At 42.6% G+C, this 22,832-nt stretch overlaps 1 protein-coding gene across 1 annotated transcript in view; it reads right to left on the bottom strand.

Moving 5' to 3' along the window:
* ADGRE5 (adhesion G protein-coupled receptor E5) overlaps positions 1 to 22,832 on the bottom strand; it is a 121,532-nt gene that overhangs the window by 4,051 nt on the left and 94,649 nt on the right. The window contains exons 13-16 of the mRNA XM_060240703.1: positions 21,309 to 21,500; positions 7,462 to 7,679; positions 6,968 to 7,034; positions 6,091 to 6,182 (exon numbers count right to left, since the gene is read on the bottom strand). Of these exons, the coding sequence (XP_060096686.1) occupies positions 6,091 to 6,182; positions 6,968 to 7,034; positions 7,462 to 7,679; positions 21,309 to 21,500 (569 nt within the window). The remainder of the gene's footprint in view (positions 1 to 6,090; positions 6,183 to 6,967; positions 7,035 to 7,461; positions 7,680 to 21,308; positions 21,501 to 22,832) is intronic.

Genomic DNA, 22,832 nt, shown 5'->3' with positions numbered 1-22,832 from the left:
GGCAGGCAAGGAGGGAGGGAGCCAAAAGCGGGGGGGCAGCTGGCGGGAGGGGGCGGCCTTCCTTCCTTCCCTCCTTCCTTCCTTCCCTTCCTCCCTCCCTCCCTCCTTCCTTCCTTTCTTCCTTCCTCCCTCCTTCCTTCCTTCCTTCCCTCCTCCCTCCTTCCTTCCTCCTTCCTTCCTTTCTTCCTCCCTCCCTCCCTCCTTCCTTCCTTCCCTCCTTCCTCCCTCCCTCTTTCCTTCCTTCCTTCCTTCCTTCCTTCCTTCCTTCCTTCCTCCCTCCCTCCCTCCCTCCCTCCCTCCTTCCTTCCTTCCTTCCTTCCTTCCTTCCTTCCTTCCTTCCTTCCTTCCGGCTCTCACGCATCTGATATTTATTCTATCTGGCTCTTACACTAAGCATGTCTGGCCACCTTTGATTTATAAGCTTATTATCCATAGTAGGGGAACTCTATGCTTCATTCCTGTATAACAAGTTAACATCTTGAGTGTTAACTGGAATTGAAGAAGCTGACTTTTGTAAAGGCTGGTGTCCAGAAAAACATAGAGCGTTTTCGCACTGACCTTTTACTGGCGCGACCACCCTCTTCACACCGGAGGATCTGCGCGGATTTCGCACAAGAAGCGCCGGCGCACCCAAAAGAGCCGGCGACTTCCGTCGCAAAAGCCGCTCAAACGTTTTCCTGCTTCTTGGCGGTTTCCGTTTGAGCGGGTTTCACGACGGAAGTCGCCGGCTCTTTTGGGTGCGCCGGCGCTTCTTGTGCGAAATCCGCGCGGATCCTCCGGTGTGAAGAGGGTGGTCGCGCCAGTAAAAGGTCAGTGCGAAAACGCTCATAGTTTGTTTTTGTAATCACTGGAGGGGGGGGGAACACTACAGTAAAATTCCTCTTTGCAGCTTTTATGGATTTTAAACAAGGTTTCAGTTCAATCACAAGAGAGTGACTTTTGCAAAAGAGTGTTTTCAGTGACTTTTCCCCCATGGGTTCAGTAGCAAAATCACAAGAAAGTGACCTTGCTACTGAACTCTCGGGGAAAAGTCATTGGAAATAAGCTTCAGTTGTTGGGCTTTAACTAGGGCTTAGTTTGGGGCAGAGCTGCCCAGAGCAGAGCTCCGGAAGATCTAAAATGCCCCCCCCTCCTTCTCTCCCATTAATGATTTACTGTTGCTCCTCTGCTCTGTCCTTTGCCCAGCTGCAGGTTGCCTTGTGTTGCTGTCTTTACAAATACTCAGAGGCACAATGGCTGCTGCAGCGTTACAGATTGGAGTGAGTCATTTTACGGCCGAAGTGTGCGGAGATGACAGTATCCCAGTTGAGCTATTCAGAGTCCTAAAAGAAGAGGCTGTTAAAGTGATGCACACATTATGTCAGCAAATTTGGAAAACGCAACAGTGGCCACAGGATTGGAAAAGGTCAGTTTATATTCCAATCCCAAAGAAGGGTAATGCCAAGGAATGTTCAAACTATCGCACCATTGCACTCATTTCATATGCCAGCAAGGTTATTGTTGTTTTATTGTATTGGTCACACTAATGTGTTTGTGTCGACCTTGGGTGGTGAGCTACCCTGAGCCTGCCGTTGGAGGGGAGGGCGGGATATAAATTAAATAAATAAACAAGGATGTATTTTGTCACCCTGCTTATTTAATTTATATGCAGAGCACATCATGCGGAATGCTGGCCTGGATGAAGCAGAAGCCGGAATTAAGATTGCTGGAAAAAATGTCAACAACCTCAGATATGCAGATGACATCATTCTAATGGCAGAAAGTGAGAAGGACCTAAAGAACTTCTTGTTGAGGGTAAAAGAGGAGAGCACAAAAGTAGGCTTGAAACTCAACATAACTCCCCCCCCCACCCTAAGATCATGGCATCTGGCCCCATCACTCCTTGGCAAATAGAAGGGGAAGTCATGGAAGTCGTCACAGACTTCACATTTCTGGGATCCAAGGTCACTGCAGATGGTGGCTGTAGCCATGAAATTAAAAGACGTTTGCTCCTTGCGAGGACAGCTATGGCAAGCCTAGGCAGTATAATAAAAAGTAGAGACATCACCCTGCCAACTAAAGTCCATATAGTCAAAGCAATGGTATTCCCAGTAGTAATGTATGGCTGTGAGAGTTGGACCATAAGGAAGACCAAGCATAGAAGAATAGATGCTTTCAAATTGTGGTGCTGGAGAAGACTCTTGAGAGTCCCTTGGGCTGCAAGAAGATCAAATCAGTCAGTCCTAAGGGAAATCAACCCAGACTGTTCCCTGGAAGTTCCGATGCTGAAGCTCAAATACTTTGGCCACCAAATGAGAAGGGAGCACTCACTGGAGAAGACCCCGATGCTGAGAAAGGCAGAAGGCAAAAGAAGAAGGGGACGGCAAAAGATGAGATGGCTGGACAGCATTACTGACATAACTAACATGAATCTGAGCAGACTTCAGAGGATGGTAGAAGACAGGAGGGCTTGGCGTGACTTGGTCCCTAGGGCTGCAAAGAGTCGGACTTGACTGTACGACTGAACAACACTCCTTACAAATGTTTGTGAAGTACTGTTTAAACACCCTGTTAGTAGATTTGAATAAGAGATCTTAAACAATTGTACAGATGTACATTTGAACATTTTTTACCAGTTATTTTAGGTTTCAGTCATCAAAGACTGTTAAATAAACAAAACGTTGCAAGATATTTGTTAACAATTATTAAAACATTAACAATAACACACTTCCAGTGATGTCACAGGTGTGTGGCATGTGCAAATGAGTTATGCTAATCAGTTATGCTAATGAGTCCCAGCACCTCTTTTTCTACAAAATGACATCTGGCTGAAACAAAGCATACAAGATGAAAGAAATCAAATTAGCTGTGATACCCCTGGATTTTAGAAGTACACAGGAGAGAGAGCACAAGTGTGCTCAGTAGCTCTTCATGGCCTATTCCCCTTTAATTTTATTTCACAATATGTTTTTTTAACTCAATGGTCCACCAGTATAGAAAAGCATTTATGCTAGCTAGTCTAAATGCCTTTCTGTTAATGGTTACTGAGGGCCATTACTGCAGGTATTTCTTATTCAGATAGGAGATGTTAGTGTGGAGATGGTCATATTGAGACTTTGGAGCACATTAAGTTCTGTTGTTTTGGGGAGGATTTGAGGAAAAAATATTTAGGGCAATTTATATCTTATAAATTTTTCTTCATAGAGTCTGATTCAGATGTTACTGTTAGATATGGCTAATAGGATCACATTATTAATAGTAAATTTTTTGTTGGTTGTACTTAAATATAAAAGAAGATAACATAGGGTTGTTTCAGTGTGATAACTGCTTGTGGCCAATTGGCTGTTAAAGCAATATAAGTTAAGTACACATTAATACAAATAAAATCACCAAAATGAAAACCATTGACTAAAAGGGTTTGAAAGTTGCTGGAGCAATACTTTTCCAGGACCTGAATCTCCACATCCAAATCTACTGATACAAAAATAGCCAGACCTCCAGAGCTCCGACCCTTTAAATACAATTTAACAGCAGGAACTGAAAAGGCCCTGTAACCCTTAATAAAAAGCTGTTCGTGATCCTGACTCCAGGTCTCCTGGAGGAAAAGAATATGGTGTCCTTGTAGAAGAGCCAGGAAGTCGGGGTCGTGAAGCTTATTCCGCCACCCCCCAAAGATTCCAAGACAACCCTCATGCGTTATCTTATTTAAGTCAACCTCAGAATCTGAAACTATACAACCATTTTTATGAGATGCCCCGGTTACAGTTTGGGCGTCATCAACAGTCAATGCAGGCTTGCAAGTCGAATAAGAATCGATACCCTTCGGTGTAAATTTAGAATCGAGGAGCCTGTTGGTCTGATTTATGCAAGCCTTATGTTTTGCTGGAACTAACGCAGAGGATGGCAGAAGCTTGGACTTTGACAGGCAAACAGAAGTTTCAATGTTCTGACAGGAAGCGGCTGGTACGCTCATTGGAGAGTCTCTTTTAATACTCAAGAGCCTAAGTCTTAGGCTTTCCAACCTGGTTGTGATCCCTGTTTGTTCTGTATCTGGTAGTCCCAAAAATGAATTTAAGAGATCTTCCTCTATTGAGTTATCAGGGGGAAAATGGTCAGGGTGTTCTGTCTCCAAAGTGGAGGGGGGGGGTAGGTAAAACCGACCAATGGATCAAATCTTTCTGAGAGATATCAAGGGGTTGTCACTTCGTGTGCCCATCACTAGGTTTCAACCTAGAGGGGTCCGGGCGCTTCACAAGCAAAGGAGATACAACTAGGCCTTTTGGCTAAGATCTCGGCCTTTTGGCTAAGATCAAGTGTAGTATAAGTTAAGTAAGTAAGCAGAGGCTTTGTGACCCACTTTTGGGTCTTGACCCACAGGTTGGGACACCCTGATCTTTAAGATAGAACCAGGGTGGGGGATTTTAATTGGGAGGTTGTATCATGAATAGGGCTAAGAAAACCAGTTACTGCAGCCTTCTTGTTACCTGGAGAGGCTACAACAAACATATCAGAATGACAGGTACTCTCCACCCCCTAGATTCTAGCAGTGGGGTGCATTTGTTTGTTAACAAATGAAAAAACAAGGAAACAAAACGAGTGGATTTTTATAGTAATAATCAAAACAAGTGGAAAACATACATTAATTATTCTGGGGTTTGGCTGTTTGTTTGAGAGTGTTCAGGCAGAGTTCAAATTTGGAAGGAGATAAGAGAATAAAATGATGGGGACCATTTCCAATTAGCAGAGTAAAAGGCACCTCGTGACAGAAAAGATTGTGCTAGCACAAATTTTAATTGTGTATTAAACCCAAAGCTTTAAGAACATAAGAGAAGTCATGTTGGATCAGGCCAATGGTTCATCCAGTCCAACACTCTATGTCATACATGGCCAAAAAACCCCAAGGGCCATCAGGAGGCCCACCAATGGGTCCAGGACACTAGAATCCTTCCCACTGTGCCCTCTCCCCCTGGCTCCCAGAAATTTAGCAGATAAGATGTCTTGAAGGAATGGTACAGTTCCTTAAGATTCTATCCAAACTAGAGAAATGGCTTCCACCGAAACCAGCAAGAATTTTTGTTTACCCAAAAGAAGATTAGTTGCCTCCCCCCCCAGATGTGCAGTCACAAAAAAGAGGGCATCCTCTTAAACTCACAGGCAAGGTATAGGTATGTAAAGCAATAAAAAGGTTTTTTTTAAAATAACATCGCAAGGGGGTTGGTTTTCTTCTGTTTATGGTTGTCTTCAGGGCCATAGCTACAGTGGGACCCCTGGGGTCCAAGTCCTCAACTTCCTGCCAAGACCCCAACTTCCCATTGGGAGAAGGAAGGGAGACTTGGGGGGGGGGGGTTGTGCAGGCAAAAGGCATGCAGGCAGGTGGCACAGCTGAGGGGCAGTAGGACAATCAGGAAAGCACAGGGCTGCCCTCACCTGCCTGCTGGCCATGGCCCTGAACCCACTCCCCTGCCTCAACAGTCCAGAACCCGCCCCTTCATCTACTGTGCAGGGCGGGTCCAGGAGGAAGTTCTCATTGGCCTGTACAAGTAGGGTGAAGGCAGCAGCAACCCTCGTGGGCCAGCCGCAGCATCCCACTCACCCAGCACCAAGGAAAGCTGTTGCACTTGACTCTGCAGGCCTCCTCAAGCAAGCCCAAGTGTAGCCCTGTGGGCTGATGGATGGCCCACTTGCCTCTCTCACCTGTCTTGCCTCTCTGCCGATGCTCCTGCCCTCCTCACTGGAGGCAGTGCTAAAGCTTCTCTTCCCACACCTGTGCTGGCCTGGCTGGGCCCCCGCTCCCTCCTGCACCCAAGTAAGCTCCTGCAAGGCGGAAAGGAGGGCGGCCAAAGCTGGCCAGGGGGAGACACCAAGTTAGGACATTTTAAATTGTATTTTTGTGACATTCTTTTTGAGCCCTACAACTTTCTCCAGCCCCCCATCCCAAATTTCCTAGCCTCCTCCCCCAGTGTTCTTCCATTCAGGGAAATACAGGTAAAGAAATGATGAATTTATTCGTTTCACTAATGAAACAAAAGAATAAAACATTGAAAAATTGAACAAAAGGGGGAAAATACACAATACTAGTCCAAGGGGGTCACCTTCTTTGTAGATACTAACTTCTGCTTTTTTAGTTGACTCATGTCAGGATTGATGTCTGCAAATTTCTTAGTGAGCTTCCAGATAGTAACTACAAACACAATGGCATTGATCTGTTTAGAAGAAAGAGAAAAGGGTTATTAACAAAGTGCCGAGATAAGACTTGGACTTAGGACTGTTCATTGCATCATAGTTTCCAACTTTCCCAGTATGTGTATATGCAACTAAAATACACTGATTTTCACCCTCGCTGGTCTGCATATCCCCCCCCTCCCCACACACATGTGTCTATACCGGTAGGCAAAAGGAATGCGTGAAGCAGTCCTTGGAGAACAAAGATGAATATCTGGGCTACCTGGATGGTTAAAAGTCTTAGCTGCTTTGTTGAGTTCACTTGCCAAAAATGCAACATGTAGTCAGACAAAAACTTTTTCATTGAATTGTGACCAGTTTGGGGAATGTGCCTTGGAAGACCGTGGGGACTAGAATCAGGGCGGTTTTACTTGGGTGAACGAAGACCTAGATCCATGCAGGTCCAGTGCTTCTCCGTTGCTTGGAGAAAGTTCCTCTAGAACCACAGTGTGGGAGGTAAATGTGTGGCACCAAGCAAGACACAGAAGGTGACTGCTGATGCCTCCCTAGGAAAACTGTTACATCAGGAAGTATCAGGCAAAGCACAAGGAGATAGCTAGGGAATTGATAAAGAGCCGTGTAAACAGCTAACTGAGACCAGTGCACCCGAAGATGCATAAGCCACTTGTGAGTGTATGCTGAAGACTGCATAAAGTTTGGATTCTACAGAAGCTTAAGTATTGAAAGCAAAGGACATAACGGAATGGAGGGAAGGGTGGCAATCCAGGTGGGAGGAATGGGTCTTTGAGGATTCACTGAGCTTTACCAGGATGATGAGGCAGACAGGTGCTAAGAAGCTCCACAGAAACCCACGTTCCATTGAGAGCCAGCACCTGTGAGAGGAAAGTAGAAAATGAAATCTTTTTGAATGTATTCATAGATGTTGTTCACCCTCTAGGAAACCCTTTTTTGTTTGAAATTATGTATCACATGCTTTCTCCCATAAAATAACCTTTTGCTGTCCTTCCTATGTGAACTCATGAGCAGAAACCTTTCTGTCAGTGGTGCAGGAATTGCAGCTGTGTTACCACCTACTTCATGTTTGAGAAGGAAAGTGCATGATCTTTTGCTTGCCTCTTAAACTCTCTTATTCCAAGAGCAAATCAAGTCCTGGCCTCTTCTCTCAATAGCATCATTCTACCCTTTATGATACACCTGCTACACGCAAGTTCAGACACTTCTGGTTCCGGTGGCCAAACTTCTGATGTGTCTAATTATTCATTAACGCATGTGGGTGCATGCTGTAACCCCGGGACTCACTGTTTGGTGCCATAGCCCCGATGGTCGATGGTCACTGCAATTCCCACAATGGCTGCTGGGAGTCCATATCCCACAAGGATCTGGTGCCAGTGCTTGAGACTGTGGATTCTGAAGACCTGAACTACCATCAAGTAGAGCTCCACTCCTTCAAGAAACATCCAGCAGAAGGCAGACAGGAAAAAGTAGTGCAGCAGCCCAGCCACTATAGCACATGCTGTCTGGAAGAGGAGACAGGACCAAAGAGAGATTGTGAAGAGACTGTTCAGTGAAGACTTGCACAAAGATCTAAGACTTGTAGTGGCCAAATACTTACCACTGCTGATAAGCACTTCTTCAAGCTGACAGGGCCACAGCCTAACAACTGAAATATCAGTTTTGGAGATCTATCTAACTACAGTACCAAGCAATATTCCCTCTAAGATGGGGAATTTTGTGAGCAAAGATTCTACTTTGTGAGCTACTGGCATTAAAGTTGTGAGCTACTGCACAAATTAGTTGGCTCTGGGGCCATTGTTCCTGAGCTAAGTCAAAAATGTGAGCCTGAGGCTAAAAAACTGTGAGCTAGCTCACACTAACTCAGGGGAAACACTGGTACCAAGCAACCTGTGTGGAACACTGAACTCAGTGTGTCTCTGCAAAGCAATCTGACTTCCTAGCAGAAGTTGCAGATTCTGATGGTGATGGAAAGTGCTGCCAAGGCGGGGGGTGGGTGGGGTGGGGAAGGGATGCGTGATGAAGATGGCTGTGCCTCATCTCCCCCTCTCCAGCCCAAGTACCGATAATCCAAACCATGGGGAAAGTTGCTACATACAAATGTCAACTCAACCAAACCACAAAAGGTGATTATTTTAAACAAAATAAAACAAAGGGGGGAAATGTAGAGATGTTTCTGTCAGGGAGAGAAAAAATGGTGCCTGTTAATACAGAGCCATGTAATGCCGGTGCTGTATTAACTGTAGATCAGCCATCAGAGAGGCCAAAGCTAAAGCTGGTCAGGGAGGCTCGATAAAGTAAGAAAATCTTCTTCAGATATGTAAAGAGCAAACACAAGATAAGAAGAGACATTGGGCCCACTGTTTGGTGAAAACGGAGAAACTCTGACAGGACAGAGAGAAAGCAGAAAGGCTTAATGCCTATTTTGCCTCAGTTTTTTCCCTGGAGAAGAGTACAGGCTCATCTAGAGATCGTAATAGGCAAGGCACAGTTTCTGAGCTGCTGGTTAATATGGACAGAGTGGTAGTTGAGAAGCACCCGGCTGCACTGGATGAGTACAAATCCCCCGGGCCAGATGGTATACACTCAAGAGTGCTCAAAGAACTTTGTAGAGAGCTTGCAGAGCCTTTGTCCATCATCTTCCAGATGCCTTGAAGGACTGGAGATTTGTCACAAGACTGGAGGAGGGCGAATGTCATCCCAATCTTCAAAAAAGGGAGGAAGGATGACCCAGGAAACTACAGGGCAGTCAATCTGACCTCCGTCCCAGGGGAGATACTGGAGCAAATTTTAAAGGGATTAGTCAGCAAGCATGTAAAGGACAACATTTTATTTTTATTTTAAACAAAAATTTAATTCAGATATACAAAGGGTGTATCAACAGAGGCATATCATCCAGACCTGGAGATGTCCAGGGGAGTCAGCATGGACTTGTCCGCAGCAGGCGCTGCCAGACCAACCTCATTTCCTTCTTCGATCGAGTGACGAGCTTAAGGGAGTGCTGTTGATGTTGTTTACCTGGATTTCAGTAAAGCTTCTGACAGGGCTCCCCACGATGTTCTGATGGGTAATCTAGAGGACGGTAGAATGGACTCCAGGAGAGTTAGGTGGAGAGGGAACTGGTTGGAGAACTGCACCCAAAGAGCAGTTAATGGCATTTTATCTGAATGGAAGGAGGTGTCCTGTGGAGTACCACAGGGCTCAGTTTTGGGCCTGGTACTTTTCAATATTTTTTATCAATGAACTGGATGAGGGTGTGGAGGGGCTACCCATTAAATTTGCAGATGACACCAAATTGGGAGGAGCAGCGAATACACCAGAAGATACAGTTAGAATTCAATGAGATCTGAACATGCTGGAAAAGTGGACAGAAGTGAACAAGATGCAATAAGATAAATGCCAAGTTCTACATCTTGGTAACAAAAATGAGAAGCACACATACTGGATGGGGGATACACTTCTGGGTAGCAGTGTGTGTGAACAAAATTTGGAAGTATGGATGGGCCATACGTTAAATATGAGCAGCCAGTGTGGTGCAGTGACAAAAAAGGCAAATGTCATCTTGGGGCGTATCAACAGAGGCATATCATCCAGATCTGGAGATGGCATAGTTCTGCTGTACACTGCATTGATCAGGCTGCACCTGGAGTATTGTGTGCATTTCTGGAGGTCTCACTTCAAGAAGGATGTGGACAGAATGGAATGGGTGCAGAGGAGAGCTACAAGGTTGATCAGGGGCCTGGAGATCAAGCCCTATGAGGAAAGGCTGAGGGACTTGGGAATGTTCAGTCTGGAGAAGAGGAAGCTGACAGGGGACATGACTGCTCTCTATAAGTATTTGAAGGGCTGTCATGTAGAGGAGGGAAGGGAGCTGTTTGTGTTGGCAGTAGTGGAGAAGACTCGTAATAATGGGTTTAAATTAAGGGTGAGAAGGTATCAACTGGATATTAGGAAAAACTTTAAGAGTTGTTCAGCAGTGGAATCAGCTACTGAGGGAGGTGGTGGGGTCCCCCTCACTGGCAATCTTTAAATGGTGGCTGGATGAAATCAGAAATGCTGTGGGTTGATCCTGCATTGAGTAGGGGGTTGGACTATATGTCCCCTTCCAACTCTGTGATTCTACTGTAGCAGAATTTACCTCAACAATCAAACTATTAGAAAAAAATGTTAGATACATCTCAGCTATGCTAAAACAGTTATTGATACAATTAGAAACAATGCAGAATTCCATCAAAGAGGTCAAGAGCGTGACTGAGTGTGCTAAGGATTTAAGTCAAGAAGAGATGTGTACAATACAGCACAATGAGGAAAACATACACTTCAAGATGATGTTAATGGAAAACAGCATATGACAAAATAATATCAAACGACGTGGTTTTGTAGAGCACAGTGAAGAAAATACAGATTCATTGATTTTTATTTCCAGTTGGCTGGCCACAGAACTTAGTATTGAGAATGGAGTTACATCAATGGGGACAAAGGCAGTAGGGCTGGGTGCATTGTACAAGACGAAAAACCATGAATCTAGAGATATATTAATCATGCTATTACATAGAGCTAAAAAAGAAAATACTAGACAGGGCCAGGAAAAGAGGAGCTTTAAATTATAAAGGGAAGAGAATTGAAATATACAAAGACCTCTCCTCAGAGTCAATTGTAAAACGGCAGAAACTCAAACTGATAATGAGCCATCTTACAGAAGTTAATCAATGTTATAAGAGGGTTGCATCAGTGATACTACAAGTGGTGTATAAAGACAGAATATTCAGGGCAACAAATTTAGAAGGATATGATACACTTCAAGTTAGGGGCTAGAGGAGGTTCCAATGGAAATTAACAGGAAACCACAAAAACATAAACCAAGCCCACCTCAGACATCACCAAACACCAGCAAAGTGAACATTAAAGCAGCAAATTATACAATATTTATTTATTTTAACATGTTACAGGTGAAAAAGCTTTATACTGTTATTTATACAAAACGTTGTACAGCTCATATTAGTATATACTGTCATTAAAATATATGCTAGGGTTTGGGGGGAGGGGAAAGAGGCCATCAGGGAAATGTATTACTTGTAGCCTCTTTAGGTTTTAACTGTCCCTGTGGAAACAAGATAGGATAGCATTTGCAAGTGCTCAGGGGAATTTTGTATAATAGTGTTACTATAGTTTATATCCTAGTTCTTCTTAATACTCTCAGTGGAGTGGACCTCTTTATAAATATATAGCATTTAAATATATAGGAAAATATAGGAAAACAGAGTGTTCATTATTCTATATTTCTTTGGAAGAGTAGGAAGTTGAGACAGTATATTTACAGATACAAAACTGATAGTGTTTTTTTTCAAACATTCAATTGGGATTATTTTCAAATTCCTTATTTCATTAATGGGGGGAGCTATAGATTCTAATTCATATATAGTTGCAACAAACTAATTCTAATTTAGGTAAGCTAACAGTATAAAGGGGCAGAGCATAAATAAATTGCACATACATATGCGATTAACTGTTTTGGTATTATAGCAGTGTAATTTTCATTCTTCTAACCAAATATGTATCTTATTTATTTAAATTATAATTGGCATCTCCAGTTAATTTATTAAGTAACCAAAATACACTGATTGTTCCTTTTAATGTTTATAAACTATTTTGTATAACTGTATTATAGACATATAAATTAATTACTGGTTGTAGAAACGTATAAAAGAGTACCATATTTTTGTTGTGACTTTATTCTTTCATTGTTTTAATTCACATACATAACTATTTAAGCTACCTGAATATAAAAGATGATGAATGGATTTAAAGTTTAACCTTTGAATGGTAGATAGTTTAACAATATCATTAAAGAAAAAAGAGTTTATCTACTGTATTGAAGCTTCACCCTGATATAATTCTATTACAGGAAATATATCTAAAAAAATCTACCCGTAAAATTTTCAATTAATCAAAATTCCAATATCAGTTTTTTACTCCAAGTTCTTCCAGGGTGAGAGGGGTCACAATCCTGGTTGCACAAAATGCATGCTTTATATTCCAATCTAAAATGTGTGATCCACAAAGCAGGTTTTTATTTATCAAGAGACTTTTAGAGCAAACCAAACCATAGCTACAGTTTATGCACCCAGTGAAAATAAAATTGCTTTTGTACAAGAGGTTTTGACTAAATCTCTATTGCAACAGAAGATATAATATGGGGGTGGGGGGTGGGATTTAAATATCATTATTGACAACAACTTATCGAAAGAGCTAAAAATAGTTTCAGTAAAATGGCACACCTTTTATAGCCAAACCAACTCATAGCTATGCGAAGGCGATCGAATCTCACAACCAAAGATTTCAAGTCAGTAAGGCATCAGGTATACACCCCCACTGGCTATATCAATTTCACCTTCACTGCAAAATAGGGAACTATCCACAGATATTGGTCCATCATACTATTCAGATCACTCTTGAATAATCTGTGTGTTTGCAAAAGCAGAATTTCAAAGTAAAAAAATCAAACTGGTCTTTAAATAAATCTTTATTCTGAAATGCTGCTCTAGGGGAGGAATTGGAGAAAGACATAAAGAATTATTTTAGAGAAAATAGACAAGACAGTATTTCCCCATCAGTATTATGGGAGGCTATGAAACCAGTCATGAGGGGCATTTTGACTTCCAAGGTTTTATATACCTACAAAGACAGAAACAAAAGTTGGAAATAAACATTAGTACAAAAATTAAAAATTTAGAAAAATTGCATAAAGAAAGAGGAGGGAACAAACTATTTCAGAAATTGTACATCAACATTAAGAATCTAGAACTTCTTGAAATTTATAAAATTAAAAAGATCTGCTTTTTACAAAGCGAAAATATTGCCAAAGATCACCAAAGTCGTTAAAACTGTTAGCACATAAAGTGAAAGAACAAAAAGCACCACAGTATATTACTTCTCTTAATGATATTCATGAAAATATTTCAGCTATCTCAGAATCTATCACAAAGATTTTTGAACATTACTACAAGAAGCTTTATATCTCCACAGAACTGGAACCATCTTTAGTGCAATCTTTCTTCTCTTATCATAAATTGACAAGCATATTACAGGAAGAAGATGAAGATACACAACAGGCTACACAATGAAGTTGCAACCAAATAAAACAAACCACTCTGTGAAAAATACTATTACAAAATATAATTCACACAACGAAAAAAGTGCATTTCAGCAACCTCATTATTTTAGCAAAGCAAAGCAAAGCAAAGCAAATTTTATTTTTATATCCCGCCCTCCCCCACCAGAAGGCGGGCTCAGGGCGGCTCACAGACATGACAAGCATGATTCGGTTAAAATAGACAGCAATGGTTTAAATAATACAATTACATGAATTAATAAAGTTTAAAAATATAAAAATAAGAGAATAGGAGATTAAAAGATATAAAAATATAAAGTAGGTAGAAATAGGTGCTATATTTCTGTCGGTCATAGTTTACATATTGTCATACATCAGTTCCAATTTCAACATAAAGTGGCTAAAATTACGATAGTTAGTCAGTTTGGTCAGGTCCTGTTCCAAATGAGAGCTGAAAAAGATGGGTTTTGCAAGCCCTGCGGAACTGATTCAGATCCCGCAGGGCTCGCACCATCTCTGGGAGTTGGTTCCACCAACGAGGGGCCATTAGTGAAAAGGCTTGCTCCCGGGTTATCTTAAGTCTGGCCTCTTTTGGCCCAGGGATTTGTAGAAGGTTTTGGGAGCTGGATCTTAGTGCTCTCTGGGGAATATATGGGGGTTTTACATACCGCATGTGTATAATTATGCACATATATTCAACAGTGTGCAAATAGTCCAATTCATGAATAAGTCCAAATCGAGCTCCAAAGGACCACTAGAAGATGAAGATGAAGATATTGGATTTATATCCTGCCCTCCACTCCGAAGAGTCTCAGAGCGGCTCACAATCTCCTTTACCTTCCTCCCCCACAACAGACACCATGTGAGGTGGGTGGGGCTGGAGAGGGCTCTCACAGCAGCTGCCCTTTCAAGGACAACCTCTGCCAGAGCTATGGCTGACCCAAGACCATGCTAGCAGGTGCAAGTGGAGGAGTGGGGAATCAAACCTGGTTCTCCCAGATAAGAGTCCGCACACTTAACCACTAAACCAAACTGGCTCTCCTAGCAGAGTAAAGTCCATTTCGGATGGCCAGGTCCTTCCTCCAGGGAGTGTCTTGCAAAACTTGTGGTATATGTGTAGAAAATATTCACAATGTTCAGTTCTTTCACAAATTAATGCACAAAATCAGAATGCTGCTGCCTCCACCTGGTCAGCAAGTTAATTGCATCCCGCAATATACATATACTGCAAGTTTTGCAAGATGCTCTCTGGAGGAAGGACCTGGCCATCTAAAACAGACTTAACTCTGCTAGCGGTCCGTTGGAGCTCTTTTTGGACTTATGATTTGGACTTATTCATAGAATCATAGAGTTGAAAGGGACCTCTACGGTCATCTAGTCCAACCACCTGCACAATGCAGGAAACTCACAAACATTTCCCCCTATATTCACAGGATCTTCATTGCTGTCAGATGGCCATCTAGCCTCTGTTTAAAAACCTCCAAGGAAGGAGAGCCCACCACCTCCCGAGGAAGCCTGTTCCACTGAGGAATCGCTCTAGCTGTTAGGAAATTCTTCCTAATGTTGAGCCGGAAACTCTTTTGATTTAATTTCAACCCATTGGTTCTGGTCCTACCTTCCGAGGCCACAGAAAACAATTCCACACCATCCTCTATATGACAGCCCTTCAAGTACTTGAAGATGGTGATCCTATCACCTCTCAGCCAACTTCTCTCCAGGCTAAACATCCCCAGCTCCTTCAACCTTTCCTCATAGGACTTGGTCTCCACACCCCTCACCATGTTCCTCACCCTCCTCTGGAACTGTTCCAGCTTGTCTATATCCTTCTTAAAATGTGGTGCCCAAAACTGAACACAATACTCCAGGTGAGGTCTTACCAGAGCAGAGTAAAGCCATACCATCACATCACGTGATATGGACACTATACTTCTGTTGATACAGCCCAAAATTGCATTTGCCTTTTTAGCCACCTCATCACACCGTTGACTCATGTTCAGCGTATGATCCACAAAGATCCCTAGATCCTTTTCGTATGTACTGCGGATAGTATGTGGAGCTTTATCAAAAGCCTTACTGAAATCAAGATAAACAATGTCTACAACATTCCCCTGATCCAGCAAGGTAGTCACTTTCTCAAAAAAAGAGATCAGGTTAGTCTGACATGACTTGTTCTTGAGAAAACCATGCTGGCTCTTAGTAATCACATCCATTCTTTCTAAACGTTCCAGGACCGACTGTTTGATGATTTGTTCTAAAACTTTTCCAGGTATAGACGTCAAGCTGACAGCTCGGTAGTTATTCAGATCGTCTTTTCCCCCCTTTTTTCCCCTTCTTGAATTATTTATTTATTTATTTATTTATTACATTTGATTTATATCCCGCCCTCTCCGCAAGCGGACTCAGGGCGGCTCACAGTATCTACACAATTAAACCAGTACAATATATAAAACCATAATTTAACATTTTCAGTTTAAAAAACATATTACAGTTAAAAATTATTAAAACCATTTTAAAGTGCTGAATCCCTACATTATAGCGGCATTAGAATTCCAAACAGTGATCACCGGCGTTCTGTGTGATGTCCGGTGGCAGCCATCTTCGTCAAGCATTGAAGGCCTGCTTGAACAACTCGGTCTCACAGGCCCTGCGGAACGCAGACAGATCCCGCAGGGCCCGTATGGCTTCTGGAAGAGCATTCCAGAGCTCTGGTGCTGCCACCGAAAAAGCCCTAGATCTTGTCACGCATAGCCTGGCTTCTTTTGGTCCGGGGACCGAGAGTAGGTTTTTTGCCCCTGAACGCAGTGCTCTCTGGGATATATGCGGAGAAAGGCGGTTCCGTAGATATGCAGGTCCCTGACCATAAAGGGCTTTAAAGGTCAGTACCAACACCTTGAAGCGAACTCGGAACACAACAGGTAGCCAGTGCAGCTCTTTCAGCACTGGCTGAATGTGCTCCCATTGTGGCAGCCTCATCAACATTCTGCACTAGCTGTAGTCTGCACTAGCTGCAGCATTCTGCACTAGCTGTAGTCTCCGGGTTTGTGCCAAGGGTAGCCCCATGTAAAGAGCATTACAGTAATCTATTCTTGAGGTGACCGTAGCATGGATTACCATCGCTAAATCGTTGTGCTCCAGAAAAGGAGCCAGCTGCCGTGCCCGTCGAAGATGAAAAAAGGCAGATCTAACAGTGGCTGCTACCTGGGCCTCCATTGTAAGGGAGGACTCAAGGAGCACGCCTAAACTCCTGGCCTTAGGGACCGGTGTTAATTGCACCCCGTCAAGAGTCGGCAGATGGATCTCTCCCCTTGGACCACCCCGACTCAGGTAGAGAACCTCCGTCTTTGTCGGATTCAGTTTCAGTCGACTCAGCCTGAGCCAAGATGCCACGGCTTGTAGAGCCAGGTCTAGATTTTCCGGGGTACAGTCGGACTGGCCGCCCATCAATAGATAAAGCTGGGTGTCATCCGCATATTGATGACAACCCAGTCCATACCTCCTGACAATCTGGGCAAGGGGGCGCATATAGATATTAAATAGCATCGGGGATAGAACCGCTCCCTTTGGCACCCCACAACTAAGAGAGTGCCTCTGGGATACTTCCTCCCCGATCAACACCCTTTGTCCCCGATCTTGGAGAAAAGAGGTCAGCCGCTGTGAGGCAGATCCCTGAATCCCCACATCGGCAAGGCGGCTAGTCAGTAGCTGATGGTCAACCGTATTGAACGCGGCTAACAGATCTAATAACAACAGCACCGCTGAGCCGCCCTGATCCAGATGTGGGGACAACATTCGTCCGCCTCCAATCTTCCGGTACCTCTCCTGTTCTCCAAGAATTCTCAAAAGTAATAACCAGAAGCTCATAAATTACATCTGCAAGCTCTTTTAGAACCCTTACATGCAGTTCATCTGGCTCTGAGGACTTAGTTTCATTTAAAAAAACTAGGTGTTTATGTACTACCCCTATGCTGATCCTAGCTTGGAACTTCTTACCCTCTGTTCTGTTTTTGCCATGTTGAGCACCGTTTCCCTCAGAAGAGAAGGCTGAGGAAAAGTAGGAATTGAGCAGTTCCGCCCTTTCTTCAGTACCTGCTACAATTTCACCTTCTTGCCCTCGCAATGGGCCTACCGTGTCCTTGCTCTTTTTCTTACTCTGAACATAAGAAAAGAATGCTTTTTTGTTGTTTTTAGCATCTCTGGCCAGCCTAAGCTCATACTGAGCTTTAGTTTTCCTTTTTTTCTACAAGCATTGGTGATTTGTTTATATTCATCCTTGATTATAAGGCCCTCCTTCCAATTCCTAAAGAAGTCTTTTTTATTTCTCAAGTCTTTAGAGAGCTGTTTATAGAGCCACTTCGGCTTCTTTAGGCTTTTTCCATTTTTTCTTCTCATAGGAATCGTCTGTGATTGCACTTTCAGTATTTCGCTTTTAAGAAACTCCCTCCCCTCCTGAACCCCCTTCCTCCTAAGTATCTCTGACCATGGGATTTTACCCAGCATAGTTATAAGTTTATCAAAGTTTGTCTTTCTGAAGTCCAACCTATAAGTCTGACTACATATAGCTTTTCCCTTCTCTAAGACTGTAAATTTCAAAATCACGTGGTCACTACTGTGCAGGGTGCCCACTATTTCCACTTCTTTAATCATTTCTTCCTTGTTGGTGAAAATCAAATCCAAGATAGCAGATCCCCTTGTTTCCTTCATCACTTTCTGGAAAAGGAAGTTGTCAGCAAGAGAAGTCAGGAATCTATTTGACTTTTCATTTTTAGCAGAGTTGGACTTCCGACAGATGTCTGGGTAATTGAAATCTCCCATGATCACTATATCCGTTCTCTTGGAGAACTTTGCAATCTGCTATAGAAGTATCTCATCCAAGTCCTCTGACTGACTTGGTGGTCTATAGCAGACCCCCACAATAATATCACTGTTATTTCTTACTCCTTTTATTTTTACCCAGAGATTCTCAACTGAGCTGCCATGCTCAGATTCACATATTTCTTCACAAGTATATACCGCCTTCACATATACTGCTATGCCTCCGCCCTTTCTCATTTGCCTGTCCCTTTTAAATAAGTTGTACCCCTGAATCCTAATATTCCAGTTGTGAGTGTCATCCCACCAAGTTTCAGTAAGGCCTATTATGTCATACTCTCCTTCCTTTATCATGACTTCCAGTTCCTCCTGTTTGTTTCCCATACTCTGTGCATTAGTGTAGAGACATCGGAATTCACGTTTTATGCATCCCAAGGGTTTAGTTTCCGTACAAGCCTGCAAGTTCACATTACCTAGCATATGTTGTATATATGTGCATAATTATGCACATGCAGTATGTAAAATAATGAGGTTGCTGAAATGCACTTTTTTACTTGTATGAATTATAGTTTGCAATAGTATTTTTCACAGAGTGGTTTGTTTTATTTGGTTGCTATTACAGGAAGAACACAGATCTTAATTAGACTTGCCAATCATAGAACAGGAAATAACAGAAACTATAAAAGCTCTTAAAACAAGCAAAACCCCAGGCCCAGATGGGTTTCCCTCCGAGTTTTACAAACTATTTTCTTTGATTCTGGCAGACCCTCTGGCCGCAGCTAAGCAGTGTTCCCTTTAAACTGAGTAAGCATGCGCTAGCTCACAGATTTTTAGCCTCCAGCTCATGCATTTTTGTCTTAGCTCAGGACCCTCAGAGCACACTAATTTATGCAGTAGCTAAATGGCTTGCTCACAACTTTAATGCCAGTAGCTCACAGCTTCAATGCCAGTAGCTCACAAAGTAGAATTTTTGCTCACAAAACTCTGCAGCTTAGAGGGAACATTAAAGCTTAGAAGGAACAACTGGAAAATGGTGATAAACCACACACAAGGCAACAAGCTACAATAATAGTTATACCAAAAAAGACAAAGATCTAATATCTCCAGCCTCATACAGGCCAATTTCTTTGCTAAATCAAGACCTAAAAATACTCACTTCTAAACTAGCTCAACATTTGAATAAGATAATTTCATCATACACTCATTCAGATCAAGTGGGGCTTATTCCAAATAAGAATAGGAATTTAGCTGATAATACTTTTAAAATATTGAATATCCTAAATTATTGTAATAAATGTAAAATATATCTGTGTTGTTTTCCCTAGATGTGAAAAAGCCTTTGACTCTATAGAATTCACTTACCTTAGATCTGAATTGCAAGCCATCAGTTTTGGGCCAAGATTTATGAAAGCTAAAGATTCATTATATTCATCACCAAAGGCTAGATTAAAAATAAATGATTCGATTCTGAACAATTTACACTAGGAAGAGGAACATGTCAAGGCTGCCCTTTATCCCCAATGCTTTTTGCACTAGCAGTAGAGCCTCTTGCCTCTTCAATCACAGATGACACATTAATCCCTGGTGTTACTGTTAAACAGGGGTCCCCAACCACCGGACCCTGGACCAGTACCGGTCTGTGGCCTGCTAGCAACCGGGCCATGGAGCAAGGTGCCACACTGCCCCCACCCACCCAGGACCTAGGCAGACAAAAGAGGCAGCACAGCCTCGGACGAGGGTCTTTAAATGGGAGAGGAAGGCAGATTGGCCTTCTGCTGCCTGGCCACCTTAGCAGGGAGGCGTCAGAAACAGCTCATTTAAAGACCCCCCATGGGGGGCAGGAATGGGGCACGGGTGGAAGGGCAGCCTGGGGCAGCAAAAACCCCAGCGCCACCCCCCACCGGTCCATAGAAAAATTGTCTTCCATGAAACTGGTCCCTGGTACCAAAAAGGTTGGGAGCCACTGCTGTACAAGATAGGGAACACAAATTTATGCTTTTTGTAGATGACGTGCTACTGTATATAACAAATTCAATTAAATCTCTTATAGCCTTATAACAAACTTTGGACTATTTTAGCCAATTTTCTGGACTTAAAAATAAACCATACTAAATCCAAACTGCTCCCTTGTCACTCATCAGAATCTAAAACCAAAGGAGTACAATCAACACTGACCTTTCTGGGAGTCAAAATTCCATTCTCAAATATACTTAAAATGAGTCATGCATAAAGAGTTAATGGTAGCATTAAACAAATGGGATAAATTAAACTTGTCTTGGTTAGAATTGTATAACCTCATAAAGTCCTTTATTCTACCTTTTTAAAAATTCAGAATGACCTGATTTGGATCTTAAACAATGGCATAAAACATTGATTAACTTCCTTGAAGTGGAGGGAGAACCTAAAACAAGTTTTATAATACTATTTAAACAACCTAGCCAAGGAGGTTTCAACTTTCCTGACTTTTTCATATGATATCAGGCAATATATTTATCACACCTAGTAAAAACGTTGCAGTCCCCAGATTCCACAGACCGGGTTAAAATATGTAATGCAACAATTTTTCTGAAATGTTTAGATGAAATAATACGGAATGGTCCAAATAAAATACTCCAAGAGATATTGCAAAATTAGTTTATATACCCATCTACTCAAATAAAAATACTGAAGAACACCATCTAGTGCCTCAACTATCAAGATACTCAACTTTTCTTAATCAGACTATATTTTGAACTACGTGAGAGGCTTTGAGTGGTCTAAGGTACCATCTTGTCAAGACTTTAAATGACTGAATTCTGGTAGCTATTGTTGAAGACATTTGTGGTTTTGTTTTTCATACCTGCATCCAGGTGTCCTCCTCTAGCAGTGTGTCACAATCCTTTTGCTACTTTGGTAGCAGAATTTTTTTGTATTTTATGTATTTAGTAAATTTTTATGCAGGTTTCAATTCTTACTTGCTCAACTACATAGAGCCCCACCTTGAAGAAGTAGGCACAAGTCCTTGCAGTGGTGTCATCCGGGACTATATGGAAGCCATACTTGCCAATCAGGGCAAAATCTCTATGCTCTCAAGGAGCAACTGGGAGCTTCCCACATTGAAAAACAAGACAAATGGCCTTGGGCTCCCTTTCTTCCTCTCTCCAAGCTCCTTTTGGAGTGCCTCTTATGAATAGTTTCACAGACTGCATCTTAATAGCCTGGTCTGATCAGTTACCTTATTGGCAGTGTTCCCAGCACCCACCAGGAAGATGGCATGGGCAGCAAAGAGCGTCAGGCAAAGGTGAAGGTGGATGGTGGTGCGGATGCCTTGGATGGAGCGACAAAACAGGAAGGTGAGAATGGAGACGAACAAGAAGATCAGAGAGACAGCCAGTCCGATCCTGGTGATGACAGCCAGTTCCTGGTCCTGCCAGCAAGGGAAATGGTTAAGGCAATGCAATGCAAGTCAGCAGAACAGGGAACATAACCAGCAATTTGCAAATCTGCCCATAACAGAACCCTCTCTTGGGGGACTCAAATAAATGTTGAAGAAGAAAACTTCCTGTTTGTGCCATCTAATAATAACAATTATTATTATCATCATCGTAAGGCAGTGGGTGTAGTTTAGTATATACTCCAGTACAGGGGTGACTAGTGCTTTTTTTGTAAAAAAAAAAAAAAAAGCCCAGCTCACTTGCATATTAGGCCACACTGCCTGGTCTGGGAGCACATGGCAGACAGGAAGAAAGAGAGAAAAGAGAGAAAAGAGAGGAAAGAGAGAAAAGAGAGAAAAGAGAGGAAAGAGAGGAAAGAAAAGAAATAAAAGAAAAGAAAAGAAGGAAAGAGAGAAAAGAGAGAAAAGAGAGAAAAGAGAGGAAAGAGAGGAAAGAGAGGAAAGGAAGGAAAGGAAGGAAAGGAAGGAAAGGAAGGAAAGGAAGGAAAGGAAGGAAGGAAGGAAGGAAGGAAGGAAGGAAGGAAGGAAGGAAAGAAAGAAAGAAAGAAAGAAAGAAAGAAAGAAAGAAAGAAAGAAAGAAAGAAAGAAAGAAAGAAAGAAAGAAAGAAAGAAAGAAAGAAAGAAAGAAAGAAAGAAAGAAAGAAAGAAAGAAAGAAAGAAAGAAAGAAAGAAAGAAAGAAAGAAAGAAAGAGAAAGAAAGAGGGAGGGAGGGGTGGAAAGAAAGCAACTTTAAATGCATTCTCAAAGCCTCCCCTTGCTGGCTGGCTTGGCTTGGCTTGAAGAAGGGATTTAAAAATGCCTTCTTCAAGCTGGCCGATGGCGTGGTGGGAGCTTCCAAAGCAACACAATCCGTGTGAAAGTACCGCATGTCGCTCCTGAGTTGCAGTTTGGCGGCCCCTGCTCTAGTATTATAGCATAACCTAGTATATGAATTGCCTGACAAAGTGCACCTGCACACAAAAGCTTACATCTTGAATAAAACTTCGTTGGCCACTAGACTCTAACTTTGTTCCAGCCCTGTGACGTAATCTGAAGACTGGAGAGGCCCTTCTTTGGGCATGCTTTGATCAAGCTGCAACCTTGGGCCACACTGCCTACTAACAAGCCTATTAGCAAACTTACTCCTAGCAGCCTCTGTGCTTTCTCCACAGGAATGTACCATTCAAAAGAAGCTCCTTTCAAGGCTGTTACAAGCCTTTGGGCACTAGAGCAGGCATGCAGGCAGAATTTTCTTTAAGTTGGGGGAGATTTCAATGGGGGGGGGGCACTTAGCAGCTCCCCCCTGCTCTTTCTGGATGCGCCTGC

This window comes from Heteronotia binoei, chromosome 5 (genome assembly GCF_032191835.1).
Source record: "Heteronotia binoei isolate CCM8104 ecotype False Entrance Well chromosome 5, APGP_CSIRO_Hbin_v1, whole genome shotgun sequence".
In the NCBI taxonomy this organism is placed as follows: domain Eukaryota; kingdom Metazoa; phylum Chordata; class Lepidosauria; order Squamata; family Gekkonidae; genus Heteronotia; species Heteronotia binoei.
This window is presented reverse-complemented; position numbering and strand designations above follow the sequence as displayed.